Source organism: Crotalus tigris, unplaced genomic scaffold (genome assembly GCF_016545835.1).
Source record: "Crotalus tigris isolate CLP2741 ecotype Arizona unplaced genomic scaffold, ASM1654583v1 scf7180000017623.1712378, whole genome shotgun sequence".
NCBI classification, from domain to species: Eukaryota; Metazoa; Chordata; class Lepidosauria; order Squamata; family Viperidae; genus Crotalus; species Crotalus tigris.
Window position 1 is genome coordinate 237,942 of NW_024096518.1, and position 20,947 is coordinate 258,888.

General features: G+C 41.4%; 1 protein-coding gene across 3 annotated transcripts in view; it reads right to left on the bottom strand.

Moving 5' to 3' along the window:
- TMEM245 (transmembrane protein 245) overlaps positions 1–20,947 on the bottom strand; it is a 241,257-nt gene that overhangs the window by 155,047 nt on the left and 65,263 nt on the right. For all 3 annotated transcript variants that reach the window (XM_039331992.1, XM_039332002.1, XM_039331984.1), the window contains exon 8: positions 12,878–12,960. In XM_039331992.1, coding sequence (XP_039187926.1) covers positions 12,878–12,960 — 83 coding nt within the window. The remainder of the gene's footprint in view (positions 1–12,877; positions 12,961–20,947) is intronic.

The window sequence follows — 20,947 nt, forward strand, 5'->3', positions numbered from 1 at the left end:
AAGGAAGATGACATGAATTGATTGAAGGCCTGGTGCATAAAGCTCTGAAACTGTTGAGCCCATAAGGATCACTCAGCTGAAGGCACACCAGCAGCGGTGGTCTCAGGAGTATGCGTACTAATGTTAGCAAGAGAAATGGAAGGCCCTGGCAGACGGGATGTAGGGATATGTTGTCTAGGGGCAGATAGACTGACCTGTTCAGTTCCCCCTTGAGGAGACCCTGCCCTGGGGGCTTGATAAGACGGCACCAGTGAGGGCTCATAAGGTGAGCTGGCCAGAGAAGCAGGGGGAACCAATTCAGCTTCTCTGGACCTGAGCCTTTGTGCTTTGGAGAACTCTTGCTCCAGTGCCTGGTGTCTCCTCGAGGCCTCTTGCTCAGGAGTCTTGGAGGGTTCTTTGGTTGATAAATGCTTGGTTTTAGCTTTTTTCTTCCCCCCTGTATTTGAATCAGAGGATCTGCGTTTTGCTTGAATGGGGGGAATATCAGAACCCTGCAAAGCCTGAGGAGACTCACCATCTGCCATTGTGCCCAGGCTTTCCAGGTAGGAGAAGCCCTGGGGTGGGGGTAACTACGCAGATCAAGTTTTCCGGGAGGGAAGCTTCCCACGCCCTAAGACAACCACAATGGCAAACAGCCAGAACAGCTGTCTAAAACTGTCTGCTGGGCCCTGCCAGCACAGCGCCGGGAGCTAAATAGAACAGGTCAGAAACCCCACAATTTAAGATAATAGGTGTTATTATTGTTATTATTATTTTTATTTTATTTTATTTTATTTTTGTAATAAATCTCTGAGAAGCAATGCGTCGAAAAAACAACAGCTAAACCCCCAAGAGGACTCAACGCAATGAGTCACTAATGCTAGGCCTGAATTGGAGGCAAACAGCAACCTTAAAATGGCGACCACGCCCAGCACCAAATTCAAAATGGCGGCCGCAGGTCTTCTTTGTGCCTAAAAATGGCCTCTCCTCTTAGTCAGAGCTGTAAGACAGCTTCTCCGGCCTCGTCTTTGAAGTCCCCGTTCAGGCAGGCAAAAAGACGGAGGGAACCTTACACACACTTCCTCCCTTATAGCTGTAAGGCACCACAAACTACTTGCGATTCTGCAGCCTGGGGGAGTCTCTGTGCGATCCTGGATAGAGCCTCGTGGCCACGAGGCAAGAGAGAAGCTCTGGTAATCAGCTGAATTCTCCAGAAACGCTGGCAATAAAAATTGTTATCAGACACAAGGGAAGCCTCCCTCGGTGTACTGAACAGATACTCTGAGCTGAAAACCGCCTCAGCGGCAAAGCTCGGACGATCCACGAGGCCAATTAGGCCCTATGGAAAGCAAATCTCCAAGGTTGCTAATTCACTATCCTTTACTAAAAAAACAAAAATTATGTAAAGAGTACACTACAGGAAGCTATATTAACAATCCTAATACTACACTATTTAAACTAACAATTGCTGAGGAGCTAACAAAACTGTGTCCTCTCTGGGCATAGACTAAGACAAAACTGGGAAAGGAGCGCCCAAGGGAGGCGTGGCTAAAGTTTGGTCTTAGTCTAAATCTGAGCAGGAGGGCTTTGATTACCCAATCGGTAGATGCTACATCTATCATGCTGGAGAATGTAAACTTTTACAAGACTCTAAAGACAGAGGAAGTTTTGGACTCTCGGATTGGAGACTTTATAATCAAGCAGCTATTTTGCTTTGGCTTAAAGAATGGATTTCATTGAGAAATAAAAGACTGCTTTACCTAGAGGGACACGATCTTCAACTACGTTGATATGCTTTTATACGGTACGAGAAAACTAAAGCACATAAATATTTTCAAAATCATGCCATAAGAAACGTATTACTTTCAGAATGGGAGAAAATCAGACATAAAATGTATATTAAAATATCTGAGTGGCTTTCAACAATGGAAGTATTTGCTTATCCAAACTTGATTAATTATGACAAACTGGTTAGTTATAAAGATATTTTGGATAAAGATGGAAAACTTAAAGACAGGCAAGCTCTTCAACAACAAAGTATTGACTTAACATGTGGTCCTATTTGCAAATTCAAACAAGATATGAAAAAGATATAAAATTAATGGGATTTTATAAAGAACAGACTCCATTAGACAAAATTTTGTTAAAAACGGATGAGAATTTCATTAAGAAACTTTATAAATTTCTGCTAAATTGGAAGTTGGAAGAAGAACAAGTAAAAGAAACAATGATAGTATGGGCAAAGAATTTTGGATGTTCTATAGGCTTAGAACAGGGCTTTTCAACCGGTGGTACGTGTACCACTTGTGGTACATTAATGAGTGGCAGGTGGTAACAACCCTACCTAGCCAAGTGTAGTGGGGGAGGGAAAGAGCCAGCACAGGCAAGGACTTACAGTGAGAGAGTCCTCTGGAGCTGCAAACACTCCAGGCTCACTTCTGGCTCACCCTCCCCCATGAGAAAGGAGGAGGGGGTGGAGACAGGAGAGACTATAAAAAGAGGCAGTTTGGGCAGGCGAGGGAGAGAGAAAAAAAGCAGCAGCCTTGGGAGGAGGCAGAGTCAGCTGTACCGAAGGGGAAGAAGAAAGGGGGAGGGGAGGGTGGGGGGGAGAAGAGATCAAGCAGGCTGGCCATGAGCCGATCTACAACTGCTGGCAACAGCAAACAGGCAAGAAATAAAGCGGGGGAGGGGTCACCTACAAGAGGAATGAAAAAAGGCAACAATGGCTCGAGGTGAGGCATGGAGGAGGGAAGGAGATGGAGAGTGGAAGGATTCTTATGTGCTTTTGTGACTTTGAAGTTCTGGGATTTGTGCAATGAGGGCTTTGTGTTCTTAAGGAGTGTTTGGCAATTTCTATTTGGCTGATGGCTGATGTCTATTGCTCTGCTGTTGTTAGCTGTAAGTTTTACTGCAAGGGATTTTGAAGTATTTTTCTCCTGAATGGATTTTGCCTGTAGCATTGCTTTACTTATTTTATTTATTTATTTATTTATGAGACTTATATACCGCTTTAAGTGCAAGCACTCTCTAAGCGGTGTACACCAGTAAGCAATGTATATATATATTTACATTGCCCCCAACAATCTGGGTCCTCATTTTACCTACCCCGGAAGGATGGAAGGCTGAGTCAACCTTGAGCCGGTGAGATTTGAACCACTGACCTGCTGAACACAGTCAGCTAAAATGGCCTGCAGTACTGCACTCTAACTGCTGCGCCACCTCGGCTCTTGAATGGAACCATTTGGGGAGGTTGCCTTAGCCGGCAGCCAGTACTTACGTTTTTTTTCTTCCTTAAGTGCCGGCTGCGCTTACTTTCCTTTCTAGTCAGTAGCTAATTTTTAAAGGAGAATGTGCCTTTTTAAGCTAGTTCACTCAGCAGCTTGTCTTTTCTCTCTCTGGGGGCCTTTCCTTGTTTGATCAATATATGGAAAAGGGAAAATATGGGGGGCGGGGGTTTTAAATTCTTCCTTCAGAAGGAGATGGGAATGAGAAAAAGGGAGGCAGGGAAGGGAGGGAGGAAAGGAAGTCCTGCCTTAGCACTTGGCCACCAGCAGCTCTGCCATTAACTTTGCTTGTCAAAAGGTTGCAGAAGGGGATCACATGACCCTGGAACACTGTGACCATTATAAATATGAATCAGTTGCCAAGCATCCAAATATAAATCACATGAACCTGGGCATGCTGCAATGGTTGTAAGTGTGAAAAATGATCACAAGTCATTTCAGTGCAGCTGAAACTTTGAACAGGTGTTTTTTTTTTGGTCATCAAGTTTTTGACACCTTGCTAGGTGGTACTCGAATATTGCCATATCCTAAAAGTGATACAATCGGTAAAAAGGTTGAAAAGCCCTGACTTAGAAGACTGGCAAAAACTTTGGGATAAAAATACTAAGCTTACCAAAGCAGTAACGTATAAAGAAAATTTATATAAGATGTTTTATAGATAGCATATGACACTAGTTTGTTTAGCAAAAATGTTTAAAAATATATCTAATATTTGTTGGAAATGTAAACAACAGCCAGGCACCTATTATCATGCCTGGTGGATATGCCCTAATGCAAAGAAATATTGGTTTAAGATTCATAGATGGCTGGAAAAGATGACGAAAATACAGATAGAATTTAAACCGGAATTGTTTTTGCTAGGAATACTAAGACCTAATTATGGTAAAAAGAATGACTACTTGATATTACATGTTTTAACAGCTGCAAGAATAGCATTTGACAATTTTGGAAAAATGAAAATCTACCATCTGACCAGGCTATAATTACTAAAATTTTTGATTGTGCAGAAATTGATAGATTAACATTGGAGATAAAAAAGAAAGATGATTCAGTTTATTTTAAAACTTGGGAAAAAAATTATCAATGGTTAGAGACACGTTAGAATGTGAAAAGAACTTAAAATTATACAATAGATGATAGATTTTTAACTAAGTTTTAGTTTTTAGGTTAATAACATCTTTATTTTTAGTGACTTTTAATTGCTAATGCTGACAATTATGACTATTTGAGATTTTATTAATTATGTTTATCTATTTAGAGGAATTTTGTTTGTTTATTAATTTTCAATAATATGGTTATAGTTAATCTTATAATTGTTGAGTATGATATAAATTATGTTTATTTAATATTTTGATCCGGACAGTAACTTGTTTGTTAAAGTATGAAATTAATGTTGGGGGTTACCCAACTACTGTACCTACTCTTATTCCATCCCAAACCCCCCATCCCCTTCCCTCCCCATATGCATATTGACCCTATTTTTCCCTCATTTATATAAATCTAATAAAATATTTTTTTAATAAAAAGATTCATGCCAAGGAGAACCCATCTGGATGGGTGGAAGAAACAGGGGCCATGGAGGAATCCACCAGGTTAAGGTGGTTGTTTGGCATAGGGAAAAGGAAGATTGGGACAGAACAGCCCAGCGTGTAATCTTCACCTAGAGCAGCCGAAAATCAGGCCGGAGGCGCGAGATGAAACTGCTCTCTGATGATGAAGAAGCTGAGGGAGAACTGGATCCAATAGACCGGATCCTGAAGCGAGTGATGCATTTCATAGTAGAGGTGTTCCAGGTGTAAAGGCAAAATCTGGATGTCGCAGAGGGAGAAGTGAGGAACGGCTCGAAAAAGTTGGGGGAAGCAAAGGTGAGGCCGTAATCACTGAGGCAGCAGCTGGAGTGATGAGCTCCACCAGGACAGCGACGACTATTCCATCCGCCTCTCAGCCAACCAGGCCCTTGGAGCCAATCTTTCTCAAGCCACAAGAGGAAGAATCCCGCAGCCTGAGTCCAAGCCAAAGCTGATTCCCCTGAGAAATTTGATGGGGACCCCCAGCAATTAGGATTCTTCCTCGCCCACATCCTCACCTACATGCAGGTGTATGGAAGAACTATCCCTAGTGAGGAATCTAGGGTCAGGGTCATCACCCTGGCCCTGGAAGAAGCTGCCACCCTGCACAACTCAAATGCCTCAGAACTATGGAATTTCAATCGCTTTATGTCAGCCCTGAGATGGCAGTTTGAAGACCACCTAGCTGACAGGAAGGCGTGAGACCGCACAAAAGCAGTCAGGCAAGGATGCCGACCTGCCGAGTACATGGAGGAGTTCCAATATCTGGCATGTCGCCTTAATTGAACGGAGGACATACAATGCCTGCATTGCCCACAGGACCCCTGTTCGCCTACATGACTGGTGCATCCTGGCTGAAGAAGCAGAGATTAACCAGAACCGCAACCCATATAGATAGGGGGGAACTTGGAAAAGAAATGAGAGACACCCAGATCCATGACAACTTAGTCGCGCTCAGCCGCCTGCTTCAAATGTGGCAAGGAAGGTCATTGTGCCCTGGAGTGCCATACAAAAACCCCCACAAAGAAGCGAGAGCATCTACCTGGAGGGAAGCTGATGAGAGCCACTCAGCGCCTGAAAGATTTAGCCCTCAAAAGCATGGAGGTCATGGAGTTCCACCCAGCCCCAAAACCAAGGGGACAAGCCAAAGCCCAGTCAGCTGCTAAAGTGGACCATGGAATGCCAAGTTGCATTCGAGAAATTAAAAAGATTTTTTTCTGCAGAGCCGGGTCTGAAGCATCCAGACCCAGAGAGACTGTTTGTTATTCAGGCTGATGCAAGCGATGTGGCAGTGGGGGCAATTTTACTTCAAGACAATGAACAAGGAAAACTACAATCCTGTGCTTACACCTCAAGAAAGCTAACTGAAACAGAACAATATTGGGCAGTGTGGGAGAAGGAGGCGGGCTCTTCTCACCTGGAAGCATTTCCTAGAGGGGAGCAAAATTCTCTTCCAGGTCTGGACAGATCATAAAAACCTGGAAGCACTGAAAATCCCAAGGAAACTGTCCCCCAAACAGGCCTGATGGGCACATACTTCCAACGGTTCAATTTTACTCTACGCTATCTGCCAATGGGAAAAATCTTCCTAGCAGATGCCTTATCGAAATTACCACAATATAACAGTGTAAAGACAGAAATAGTTAAACCCATGCTTCTTGTGCAGTAGCGAGCAGCACCAGTGACCCCTACTAGACACCACTATCACATTTGAATTCAAACAAGCATTGGACAAGGACGACTGGTTCCTTAACCACAAAAACCTCTGTTCCATGTGAGATGGCCTTGCATGGGTAGGGGGGAAATTGTATGTGCCAGCCAGCCAGAGACTATGGACTATGCAAACCTGCCATGACTCCAAAGCGGATGGGCACTTTGGATTCGTGAAAACATTACACCTTTTAAAGTGACAGTTTTGGTGGCCCTCCATTAAGAAAGATATGGAGGGTTATTTCGCCAGCTGCCCTAACTGTGCAGCAGCAAAATGAAGGCAAGAAAAAACAACTGGTCTTTTGCAACCAGTCGCAAACCCTTCAGTACCCTGGAGAGAGAGATCTCTATGGATTTTATTGTAGAACTACCTGAGAGTGGTGAAAATACCATTATTTGGGTGGTGACTGTCCTGTTTTCAAAACAGGTCCATTTCATCATACCAATGGCAAAGACTTTGGCAAAGATGTTCCTCCACCATATCTATTGTTTGCATGGAGTTCTGCAGTGCATAATCTCTGACAGGGGGGTTCAATTCACCTCAAAGTTCTGGAGGACATTTTTGGACCTTTTGGGTACAGACCAGGGCCTGCCATCTAATCATCATCCTCAAACAAATGGTAGGACAGAACAAACAAACTCAGTATTGGAGCAGTACCTGCAATGTTTTATCAACTATAAACAGGACAACTGGACTGACCTCTTGCCATTTGCTGAAGTAACATATAACAGTGCGGTCCATTCTAGCACAAGATTCACTCCTTTTCAAGTTCCACAGACCAAGTTTTCAACCCCATGCCTGAGTTGCCAAATAATGAGCCCACCATCCTTTCCCTTAAGGAATTGATTAAGTAGTTGCAGAACACCTGGCCAGTAGTCAGAAAAATCTTAGATAAAGCCAGAGCAGCTTATAAAACTCAGGCAGAGAAGAAAAGGATGGAACCTAAACTTCAAAGTAGGGGACCCGATATATCTGTCTACTAGGTTCCTTCAGTCATTACAGCCCTCAAAAAAACTGGGGCCCAAATTTGTGGATCCATTCCTAATAAAACGCATCATAAACTCTATCACAGTGGAGCTGGAACTCCCAAAATTCTTAAGGCAAATCCACCTCATATTCCACTGCAGCCTGTTAAAACCTGAAATTACCTTGCCTTTAAGGCCAGCAGTTCCCCCTGCACCTCTACCCATCATGGTAGAGAGTGAACAACACTTTGAAATTAAGAAGATCTTAGATTTCACGCAAACACCATGGGGCTGCGCAGTACCTAGTGGCCTGGAAAGATCTCCCAACCTCAAAAAACGAATGGGTTCATAAAAAACATGTTAGAGCCCCTAAACCACTCAAATATTTTCATGCTCATTACCCAGACAAACATGATTAATCTAATATTTTTCTTTCCTCCCTATTTTATTCTTTTTTCTCTCTCCAGACAGATTTCTTCTTTTTTAAAAAATACGTTTTATTGATTTTTAACAAAATCACCTTAATATTTGGTAAACAGCATGTTGTCTGGGTTAGTATTTAAAAAACAATCAATTACAATTAATTTCTATAATTCTATAGTCCATATAATGGCTTTGCTTGATTTTCTCTTCTTCCAATAATATTCTCTTTTGCCAACCTTAAATTAATACAGTTCTTATTTGAATAAATGACAATTAAATATAGATATTTTTCTCATGTTTCTGCAAATAATAACCAAATCAATATAAAGCTTCTTTTTTAATTGCCTTGTCATAGATCCTGTTTACAGAATTCTTATTTAAATTTGTTTTCCCCACAATATTCAAAGCATTCTTACTGGTTAAGATTTTCTCGAAATTAGTTACACTTAAGTATTTAAGTCTTTTTTCTTATACAAGCCATCCCAACACCTTTACATTTCTCATATCTTAAAAAGAGAGAGAGAAAAACAGAGAAAACATTTCTTTTATTTAAACCATCCCAACATTTTTATATTTCTCATGTCAAAAAGCAAAACACAAAGAAAAAAGAAAGAAAAAATACTATGTTACTTGAGGGGTTCATCTCTCTTAAACTAATTTTCATTTATATCCAAAATCTTTCTATTTCTTTAACCATATTCAAACAGATGTTTATTTTTTAAATATTCCCTCTGGTAAATCCCGTCATCTAATTTCTTAATTCTCACTTTAGACTCTTTTTTCTGCCAAACATCTTTCCTGAACAATATGCTTCTCTGAATCAAAGAATCTTTCCATAATCTTAAAAGTGTTGATGCAGGTACAAAAGGCAAAACAGATAAAATATTTTGTAGGAAGGTTTTGCTCCTTTGTATTCACTGAGAGTCTTCTCCTTTCTTTCTTTCTTGATTTTATTTATCATTTTTTGTCTCTCAAGTTCTCGTAGTTCTCCTGGAAGAATCCATTTTGTCAAATCTTTTTTCTTGTCTTCACTTATTTTGTAATCTTAGGATATAGTTTATCTTTTCCATGTCCAGTATTTCTGTAAGTTTTTTTTTCTATCTGAGTTAAGTCATATTTTCTTCTAATGTTAAGTTCCATCTTGAAATCATTCTCCTCTGTCTTGTATTCGGTTGTCTGTTTTTTCTGCTCACTTTTTATTTTTTGAGAATTTTTGTGTTGTAAAGTTAAATTGGAGATGTGTTCATTTATATTTTCAAAGTTATTTTTAATTTTCTCATGGTTTGAGATAATTGTTGTTTGATTAGTAGCAACATAGCATAGATCTCCTTCTGGAAAGTATTTGTTTTTTCTTGGTATATTCTTGCTGCAGATCTCTGGTTTTCCATGATAGCTAAAAATCAGTGTTTTCCTTTTCTGCAAACAGCTTTAGAGTCACAGTTAAGTTGGTATTTCTAATCCAGAAAGGTCAATTCTTTTTTTTTTAATAGTTTATAATTCTCACTTTGTAGATAGCCTAAAATTTTCTTTCTTTTTTGTCACAGCTATTCTCTGTTATTTAGATACTGAAGGTCACCAAAACCAAGTTATCTTTTCCTGGGCTTGGCCAGTCCCTATAATAAAGCAACTGCTGTTGTATATTTTCATCCACCACTAGATGTCAGTTCTTTCAGTAATAGACAATCATTTACTTCTATTTTCATGATATAAAAGGAAAATCTTAACAGATACCACCAATTTCAAACTTATCCAAATTAAGACTTATATTCATTTCAGTATATTTCTTTTTCCCCTGAAAAGTTTAATTTGCCGCTTCCATCTGTAGGAGGGTGGGGCAAAGATCCCCCTTTCTCATTTTCCAAGGCTTTTTGCTTCTTGGGTGTTTTCTCTTCTCCCCCCCCCCGCGGAAATCAATTTTCAAGTAGAAGAGAGAAAATCACTGTTCTTACCCAGTTCCAAACATGTTGTTTACAGTCAGCTTAAAGTAGTACTTTTGGACTCCGGCTGCTTGTAGCTTTGGCTAGACTCTGAAGTTAAGCTAGCCTTTCTCCTGCTGGTTTCTGGAGGGCTTTTCCCAAACTGATTGGATTGGCCACCATCTTTCCGCAATCAGCGGGACTTCCTTTCTTCTTTGTTGCCTCTATGGGGCAACTTCAGGCCCATTTAGGGTCCCCTAGCAGGCAGAAATTGGCCGTAGGGTGCAGAGCCCCGTGATCCCTTGGCCGCTGTGCTACTGCACAAATTTCTCCTTCTTTTAAGGGGGGGTAGCATGTTGGAATCCCCTTCAATATTTCTTTTCCGGGCTCTGCCATTCTAGTGGGAGGGGGAGGCTTTGCTTTCTTTTCCGGGCTCTGCCATTCTAGTGAGAGGAGGCAGGCTTTGCTCTGCTGGGAGGGGGCCTTATGGATGTATTTCTTCTACTTTGTTCTTTCTAAACTCTGATGTATCTCTTTGGGTGTGAAAAGGGGAAAGTAATATGCCTTATCAGCTTCGGTTCCCATAACAACTTTGCACCTGTGGATTGGTTGGACGTGAACAGCTGGGTCTGGGGTGGGGTTTTGTGAATGAAAGTTTTAATGTAGCAATTTGTGCAGGAAATCTTTAGATCTTGCTTTGCTCTCCTGCTATCACTAACCCTCAATAAAAGTTCCTGTTTGAAACAATACCAATTTCAAGAGTTCTGCTTTCTTGGGAGAATTAACTGAGGCAGGTCCTTACAGATATACAGCAAAATAGATCTAAGGAGAAAAACTGGTTAGATCCATGTCAAGGTGCTGACATAAATTGGCATTTTCTTAATAAAAGATTTTATTTAAGGAAGAACAAACAGGTACAGTGTTCATGCTTAAGGTATGTTGCAAATCACCATGCTATACATGGTGCAAAAAAGTGGATAAAATGCTGGAACATGGTTTATTTCAGCGAAGTATTCTCTTGATTTGAGTGCTAGGTATATAAATAGAAAATGCTATTGTAAAAAAACAGCTTCAAAGTGGCATATCACCAAGCACTATGAGAACAGAATTCTTTATCAGATAGAATAATTACAGGTGAAACTCGAAAAATTAGAATATCGTGCAAAAGTTTATTTCAGTAATGCATTTATTTCAGTAATGCAACTTAATATATGAGATAGACTCATTACATGCAAAGCAAGATAGTTCAAGTTGTGATGTGTCACAAGTGAGATGATTATGGTTTACAGCTCATGAAAATCCCAAATCCACAATCTCAAAAAATTAGAATATTGCATGCAATCAATAAAACAAGGATTGTACATAGAACAATATCGGACCTCTGAAAAGTATAAGCATGCACTCAGTACTTGGTTTGGGCCCCTTTTGCAGCAATTACTGCCTCAATGAGGCGTGGCATGGAAGCTATCAGCCTGTGGCACTGATGAGGTGTTATGGAAGGCCAGGATGCCTTCAGCTCTTCTGCATTGTTCAGTCTCATGTCTCTCATCTTTCTCTTGGCAATGCCCCATAGATTCTCTATGGGGTTCAGGTCAGGCGAGTTTGCTGGCCAATCAAGTACAGTAATCCCACAGTCATTGAATCAGGTTTTGGTGCTTTTGGCAGTGTGTGCCTCTCCATTCTTCCTCCAGACTCTGGGTCCTTGGTTCCCAAATGAGATGCAAAAGTTGCTCTCATCAGAAAAGAGGACTTTGGACCACTGAGCAATAGACCAGTTCTGTTTTTCTTTAGCCCAGGTAAGACGCTTCTGACGTTGTTTGTTGTTCAGGAGCGGCTTGACAAGAGGAATACGACATTTGAAGCTCATGTCCAGAATCCATCTGTGTGTGGTGGCTCTTTTTTTTTATTGTAAATATTTATTAAGTTTTTTAAAATTTTACAGAAACAAAACAACCCATCCCCAAACCTCCCCAACCCTCCCATTCCCTCCCCCGAGCTTCCCAGGCTTAATTAAGATTTCTTCGAATAATCTAAAAGAAAGTATAAACCATAATTAAATCTAAATACTAAAAACATTAATTAAACAAATTATAAGATGATTAACAATAATATATATATAAAGAATATATAACTATCAAAAGAATAATACTTAAAAGAAAAAAGAATAAAAAAAATAAAAAAATAAAATCCTCTCCAGGCTGCGGTCATCCCTGCTGCTTGTGCACCTTTTTCTTCCACACTTTTCCCTTCTACATAACTTTCTATTAATGTGCTTTGATACAGCACTTTGGGAACATCCAACTTCTTTTGCAATTACCTTTTGAGGCTTTCCCTCCTTATGGAGGGTGTCAATGATGGTTTTCTGCACAACTGTCAGGTCAGCAATCTTTCCCATGATTGTGATTCTTACTGAACCAGACTGAGAGACTATTTAAAGGCTCAGGAACCTTTTGCAGGTGTTAGCTGATTAGAGTGGGACACTTTGAGCCTAGAATATTGAACCTTTTCACAATATTCTAATTTTCTGAGATTGTGGATTTGGGATTTTCATGAGCTGTAAGCCATAATCATCTCACTTATGACACATCACAGCTTGAACTATCTTGCTTTGCATGTAATGAGTCTATCTCTTATATTAGGTTCACCTTTTAAGTTGCATTACTAAAATAAATGAACTTTTGCATGATATTCTAATCTGACCTGTACCTGACCTGAAAAATCCTCCTGTTTTAGGATTCAAGGAAGAATTTAAATAATTTAATTGATAGAAAATTCTTCCTGTATAATTAGGAAATCTAAGCACATGAATTTCTTAATTTGACATAACAAAGTGGTAAGATAGTAATTTGATATTCAGACAGTATCCAAAGGTTAACGCCAATAACTTATTGGTTTCAAATGTTTTCAAAATTCAACAATAGGCCAAAAATAAATTACAACCTCTTTCTCACATTTTCCATAACCAGCACAATAATGATCAATATCAAAATGAAGAGAATATTTAAATCCTATCAGATATGGCATTACTTACTTGGCCCATTCTGGGTGATTGGCTACTGTTTCATTAATCAACCTGCTTGTTACTTCAATCATATGTACACTTTCCTGATGAACCTAATGCAATATAAAGGTAAGAAAAAAATTAATGTCTCACACCATTAAATACATGGGATTCCAGAAAGAGCTTCGGATTTTCTTTGAGGATCTAGTGATTGGTTTGGCCTTGCATTGTATCACTCCTAAGTGGCATTTTTCTGGGTGATGATCCCAGAATGAGCTGTGCTTTACTGAAGGAATTAGAGAGATAAAAGCATCTGAAAAAATCTTAGAATACAACTGGAGGAAGACTGAAAATAAGTCTGATTGGATACAGATAAGATCCCATATTAAAGATTATTTTGTGGGGATAAGGGTAGCAAAATATCAGTATTTCTTTGTCTTAAAAGTAGGGGAATCAGAAATTAATAGTTTGCATTATTATATTATTATAATAATGCAAACTATTAATCTGTAATTAAATTCACAGTCTAAATTGATGAAAACTTGGTAATTCAAATCTTAATGAAGGACATAAGAAACATTAAGATAGCGCCTGAGAATAAAGGTAATTCCAACTAGAACCAATTTTTTTTTGTAAAATTAAGGTGTTTAGGTCTGATAAATTCAAAATTTCTAAATACTAAGAAAGTCCTTTAATTATTTCTCCAAGGGCTCCAATCATAATTCATATAACAGCAGATTTATTTTTCTATAAGAATTCAATTTTAATCTGCAAATCCTAATATTTTGTAATTTTTTTCTAATTGCATTTCCTTAATCCTATTACCATCCAATATAGCAATATCAGTGAAAAAGACTGTTATAGCAATCATGTTACGACAAGGTGCCTGCCTATTAATTTTGATAGTTTGGTCATGACACTGCTTAGAGTCAAGTTGTGAAATTTTACTGCAGCCACTATCAATCATTTCGTTCTTTTCACTACAAAAGTGACATTTGCTGTTCTTTTTTACCTGCTGAATTTTCACTTACATGCAATTAGTTGGCAAAGTTTGTTATTGACCTACTAAAATAATGCTTTAATACTTTAATTCTTTAATACTTCTGATCTTAAACCAGCCTCATGTTACCTTCTGTTGATTTATTGGCTTCTTCTTCCAATTTACAAATTGATTTTCAAGTGTTTCTTTTCTATACTCAATCTGCATTTTTGTTATTTTCAAGAACTATTCTTGATTTGACTTCCTTCAGCAAGGATTGTTGGTTTTTATTGATATGGTCATTGAAGTCATAATTTTCTTCCTCCAATTTGTTTCGCCTGTAAGAGTGTTCCTGCCCCCTTCAAGTTTTTATAGCTACAGCCAACAGCCAATAAACATTGGTTTTGGGGGTATGAAGCATAGTTTATTCTCATTAATTTCTTTTTTTTCTGTCCAAATTATCAAGTTCCATCTGGGTCCAATCAATTATTCCTGCTGTGTATCAGGACTGACTAAGTATTAATGGCTTTGATGATATTTCCACCATTTAATTTTGATTTCAAAATTTTCTGAATTCATTTGATATATTTATTAGAAATGCATTTTTGGCTTGTTCTGTAGTAAATCTGAAGGTTCCAAAACTTCCAAATATTTGTAGACTTTTTACTGCCTTTATCAAAATTTTATTATCAAAGAGTACTCCATCATTTTCATCAATTTTGCCTGACTTTGTAGCTATGGTAGCATACTTATCCTAGAGCTAAGGAGAAATTTCTTGATAATTAACCAGTGGAACAGGTTGCCTTCAGAAATTGTGAGTGCTCCATCCCCTGGAGGTTTTTAAGAAGAGAGCCATTGGTCTAGAATGGTATAAGGCAGTGATGGCAAACCTATGGCACAAGTGCCAGAGGCAGCACTCAGAGCCCTCTCTGTGGGCACGTGCGCCATCACTCCAGCCCCGCCTCCCGTTGCGGCCCCCTCACCAGCAGCTACCTTGGAGAGTCACCCCCGAGTGTGGCCCACATGGAACAGTGCAGCCAAGAACATGGCAGCCAGGCAGTGGGAACAAGACTCCACTCTTATGCCCCATCGCAAGCAGTTGATGCTGTGGGGTATGTGCGGAGGGCATGACAGACATGGCACTGCTAGACTGCCTGGGCAATCGGCAGGCCATGGAGGCAGTGAGTGGCCCTGTGGGCTGGCAGGGGGTGGGGGCAGTGTGGATGGGGGCAGGAATGGGGGCAAGGCAGATGGGGGCAGGGGCAGGGCTGGTTTTTGGGCACTCGATTTCTAAAAGGTTCACCATCACTGGTATAAGGTCTCCTGCTTCTGCAGGGCATTAGACAAGAAGACCTCGAAGGTCCCTTCCAACTCTGTTATTCTCTGGTATTGCTACATCAATTATCCACATTTTCTTTTTTTAACCACATCTAAATCTGATGTGTTATGAGTCAAGATTCTATCAGTTTGAATCTGGAAATCTCACAATAATTAATCTGCTTACGTTAGACTACTTTTTCAGCTATGCCTTTGCACCAATTTTTCATTACTGGCACATGATAATTTTTATGGATGTTCCAGTAAATTATTTTAGCAACTGTGTAATGTTGTTTATAATCAGTTTGTTTGAGCTGAGTTTATCTACTGTTTCTTCTGCTTCTTTGCACAACATGCACTTTGAATCATTTTATGACTCTTGTTATTACTCCATACATAAAAACTTGAAATCATGGCTGCCATTCTTTAACTATTGTTATCCGTCATTTACAGTGAGTTTATCTTAACAATTTTTTCCCCTTCTGTTCAATCATATCAGGTTTAGGCAACTTCCTGGACAAATCCCTGCACTTTTCATGAAAAGGATTTTCAGAAGTGGTTTGCCACTGCTTTTTTTCTAGGACAAAAAGTTGCTGCCCCAAGGTTACCAAACTCAGGGTCTCTCAGTTTCTAGCCTGATGCTGTAACCGCACCACTAAACTGACTCTCTCTCAAGAAAACCTAGGATGTTGCAAGGTATTGGCATAGTATATGTGTGGATCCAAGCAGCCTCTGTAATTGACAACTGGAACACTTGGCGATGCACAGATTTCTTAAGTGTCATCCAAAGTCAGATGTTTAGACAGGATTTGGCATTTTTATCCACCTATCAAGTCCTTCCCAAGTATCTGGGATAGGCAATAGTTGTTTCCTAGCTTTAAAGGTACTGTCACAGAATGGAAGCTATTTCAGTTGCCTGAATTCAATTGTTGTCTTTTGCAATTGGCTGGTTGTGATTTTGTCAATGCTGATAGTGTTCAAGTGGTCCTCCAGATGTTTGGAATTGCACCCAAGGTACCTATTGCTATTGGTATTACCTTTGCTTTATTTACCACAGTTGTCCTACTTCGATTGTATTTTGTGATTTTCTCTGGATCATTATCTGCTTTATAGTCTGCTGTCTCCAGGTATTGCAACATTCACTATCCAACATTCATTTCCAGGTTTCATCCACATTGTTCTCTAGTGGAATTCATTGCATTTTTAAAATAGTTTCAAAGTCTTAATATTCAAAATCCAATACTCCAATGTTTTCTCAATGGTTATTTTTTAAAAAACTTTTTGTAGTTGTAGCAAAGTTGTCTGAGAGTGTTTGCAGGAGCTTGGTTGGGAAGGAAGAGATTGGGACAGCTGCTGCTGGCTTTGAGTGTGGCCGGTGTGGCTGGAGGAGAAGATAGAAAAGAGAAGGAGAGACGGGAGGGGGGGGTGCAGTTCGTCAGATGAAGGTAAAGGGACTGGAAGTTTTATTTGTTTTCTTCGTAATGAGGATATTTTAAACAGAGGCTAGAGGGGGGGAGAGTGTGGAGTTTTTGCTTCCTTCATGAGGAGGATATCTCAAATGGAGGCAAGAGAGAGATTGTGTGGAGAGGAGTTGGCAGAGACTCCTAGCCTCAGATTTTAACAATAAAGGAGGGGGGAGGGTTTTGACGCTGAAACCTGACTGAAGGAGAAGTAACAGAAAGAGAGGAAAGACTGGGGGTGGCTATTGCTGCTGAGGAGCCTGGAAACAATTTGGACTGTGACTATCACTGCTACTACAGGTTTTAAGACATTGTGAGGGAGTTGCCCCAGGGAGGGGGATGAGCTACTGCTACAGCACATTGACTGTTGCTGTTTCTACTACCGTCTGGAGTCGGGGTTTTCTCTCCATCCCACTTGACTCTGAACGATCACTGAGGAATCTTTTATTCCTGCTGCTATACCGGCCTTGGGCTGTTGGATATCATCATAGCATTGACTATCATGACTGGTTATTTTCGTTCCTGGAAGCCCCTCCTTGACAAGAGCCTGCTACCTACTAATTCTGCATGAGCTCCGGCTGGAAGACACATCTTATCAACCCCTAGAGAACACTACTGCAGGGCTTGACAAAGGGGGCTGGGGCTGGGAGGGCCTGGGTTTTTTTGCGGCCTCTGAGGAGGTAACGCTACACGTGGGGGCTCGTCCGGGATTTCCTGCCTGGCCCCTCCCCTTAGTAAGGAACGGTTAGTATTGTGTAGGGATATGAACCAGGAGAACAACATGGACTCTAATGCGGCCACCAGGTGGTGTAAGGAGCAGAATAGTGAAGTGAGGACAAGTGTAGTAATGAAGGTCCTGGTAATGTTTGGTCAAAGAAGCGAATTTTACAGACATTAAGGGGCGTTGTTCCAGATCAAAGGGTATATGTGATAGATATGAGGGTAAAAGAGGATTCCCATTTTTATGTACTGCTGGAATGGAAACAGAGCATCCCAGAGTGTTTTCAGGTTCAAAGTCTGCAATTAACAGAATATACCAGGATGGGGGTGATTTTTCCCACTGTATGGGGCATACCTTTGACCAAACCACTAGGCCAGAAGAAAGAGAAGTGTGTTTCCCTATCTACGGGGATAGCAGAAGTAGGGGGAAATTTGGTTTCTGTCCAAAATCCAACTGGAGGTTGCTGTACAGGGGCCGGATATAGGAAATTACGTATTTTTTCGGGGATGCAACCGGTACCAGAAGGAGAAGAGGAATACGAAGCCTGGATGGAGCAAGCAATACAAGCAGTTGAGGAGTGGGATATACTGGATACCCAGAAAAGACAACGGGTTAGAGAGAGCTTAAAGGGCCCTGCTGCAGAGGCCATTAGAAGTTTAACATTGGGTCAGGGACAGTTTACTGTTCGTGACTACCTCTCTTTGTTGCATGATGAGTTTGGGTCAGTTGAGATAGTATCTAGTTTACTGTTCCAGTTGGAACATATGTATCAGAAGAGGGGTGAGAAGCTGTCTGAATATATAAGGCTCCTGAATAGATTATTATATCAGGTAGTGGAGAAGGGGGGATTGGACCCAGCTGGGGTAGAACAGGCCAGGATAGAACAACTCTCCCGGGGTGCTTTGGCTTTGGACCCTGTCTGGAGCCAAATAAAGGCTGAAGCTAGAGGGAATGCCTGGGGATATCACAAGCTTATAAGGAGGGTACAGGCAACCGAGGCTATGGAGGAGGCTAAGGGGGTGACAGCTGAATTGCCGGTAGGACAGCCTTTAGGCCCAGGAGTGAGAGAGGTAAGGGAGGAGGATGACTGGATAACCACGATGCAAACCCAGATACAGGAGTTAACCAAGATGATAGCCTCTTGGTCAACAGTGGGTGGCCCACCCTTGCATGGAGGTCAGGTTGGAATAACCAATGGGAGGATGGGCCCACCCGCCTGGGATAATAATCCAATGAGATCAGTGGTCTGTTATAATTGTGGGGACATGGGGCATTATAAGCGCATATGTCCAAAATCATATAGAAGATCAGGGAACCCAGTACGTTCGGGAAATTGTCAAGGGCCCGGGTGAAGGAGCTAGCTGGTCGCCCGGTGATATCAGTCAGCCCCAGTGAGAGAGGGTTTTCTTGGGAATCCTCAGCAGAAATGAGAGTAATGGGGTATCCTCTCCGATAAGAAACCCCTATCCCCTTGAACTGGCAGAGGCTAAAGCCATGGCTCCTCAGCAGTTGGTGGGCCCCTCCCCGGTGGTGCCGGTGCAGGTGGAGAGTATTTATACTAAGGCTCTTTTGGATTCAGATGTGTAGGTGACGTTATTATGTAGGGATTTTTATGATAAGTATTTGACGCATATACCCATACAGAACTTGGTGATTTGAAGATCTGTGGTACTGGTACTAAAAATTCCCCTGTGATGGATGTTTACCTATACAGCTGACGTTTGGGCCCTCTGTTGCTGGGCATACGGAGACCTTGGATACCTTGGCTATCATATGTGCTCGCCCCTCGGGAGTTAGCCAGGGTTCATTGATTGTGGGGACTAATACTAGTTTAGTTAGGCAGTTACTTACCCCAATCATTCCATTAGAGAAGGGCCTGATAGTGGGGAATGTTCATCCTGTGCTGCAGACAGTATGTCAGGGTTTGGTGCGGGAGCAGCAGAACCCTGCAGAAGAAGTGGGGCAGTTATGGAAATTGGATAAGAGAAAGAGGGTAATACAACCTGGGGAAGTGGTGTGCCTGAGAGCTTCTGTTGATTGGGAGCAGCCTGGGCTGTATCTCATTCTTGAGTCTGGCCCGAGGAGACAGAATGGTGGAGTGGAATTGATTCCAGAGGTAATCTCCATGCGGGTATTGAAGCAGGAAAAGAGGTGGATCTCAGTTGGAGTTCGGAATATCACAGGCCTCCCGGTGCGGCTGAAGGATCGGATGTTGTTGGGGCAGGTGAGTCCAGCTACTGCAATTGAGTCTCTGGATGGTAAGGGAGATGGAGGGAGAGGTTTCAATGGATCAGTTTTATCCTAGGAATACCTAACTTCCTCCTGAGTGGCGCGAGAGAGCGAGGGATCAGCTCTGGAGGTGGAGGCGTTTATTCTCGAGAGATGATTTTGATGTAGGCTGCGCTAGGAGTGCCAAACATGAAATCCGACTGAGGGAGGATAAACCCTTTAGGGAAAGGTCCCGGCGGATCCCTTTGAGTGATTTAGATGATCTTCGGGATCACCTAGCAGTTAAAAAGGACTGGGGTCATTAGCGAGTCTCAAAGTCCTTATGCTTCCCCTATAGTGGTGGTCCGAAAGAAGAACGGGACCCTAAGGATGTGTATAGATTATCGTATTCTTAACTGGAGGACCATCCCTGATCAGTATACAACTCCTCGGATAGAGGATGCTTTGCAGTGTTTGTCAGGGGCAAAGTGGTTCAGTGTGTTAGATTTAAGGAGTGGTTACCATCAGATCCCCATGCATCCAGAGGATAGGGAGAAAACTGCGTTCATCTGCCCATTGGGATTTTATGAATTCAGTCGAATGCCACAAGGGTTGTCAGGGGCCCCAGCAACTTTTCAAAGGCTTATGGAACGGACAGTGGGAGACATGAACTTGATAGAGGTGTTGGTCTATTTAGATGACATCATTGTCTTTGGGGAGACACTTGAGCAGCATGAGGAGCGTTTAGAGAAGGTACTGACAAGGCTCCAGGAGGAGGGCTGAAATTGTTGTTAGAAAAATGTCAATTTTATCAGCCATCTGTCACCTATTTAGGGCATGTCGTTTCGGCTGAGGGAGTGGTAACGGACTCCACTAAACTTGAGGCCGTGATTTCTTGGCCTAGGCCCCAGAGTGTCACTGAATTGTGGTCATTTCTGCGGTTTTGTTCATACTATCGGAGATTTGTGGAAGGGTTTGCTAAGATAGCTCGCCCGCTTAATGAGTTGTTAAAAAATGAGGAGGTAGATAGCACAGTGGGTCATTCAAATCAAATCCATAACACAGGGGGCCCAGGAAGTCACGAGAATCTATTCAGGCAGAATGGACTGAGCGTTGTGAACAGGCTTTTGACCAGCTGAAGCAAAGGCTTATGAACATCCCAGTCTTGGCTTATGCTGACCCCAATCGGCCATATGAATTACATGTAGATGCCAGTCGGGATGGCCTTGGGGGGGTGTTATATCAGAAGCATGATCAATGTTTAAAGCCCATCGCATATATCAGTAGGAGTTTAACCCCCAGGGAAAAGAATTATCCCACCCATAAGCTGGAGTTTTTGGCACTCAAGTGGGCGGTTGTGGATAAGTTGGAAGGATTATTTGTATGGGGCCAAGTTTGAAGTTAAAACAGACAAT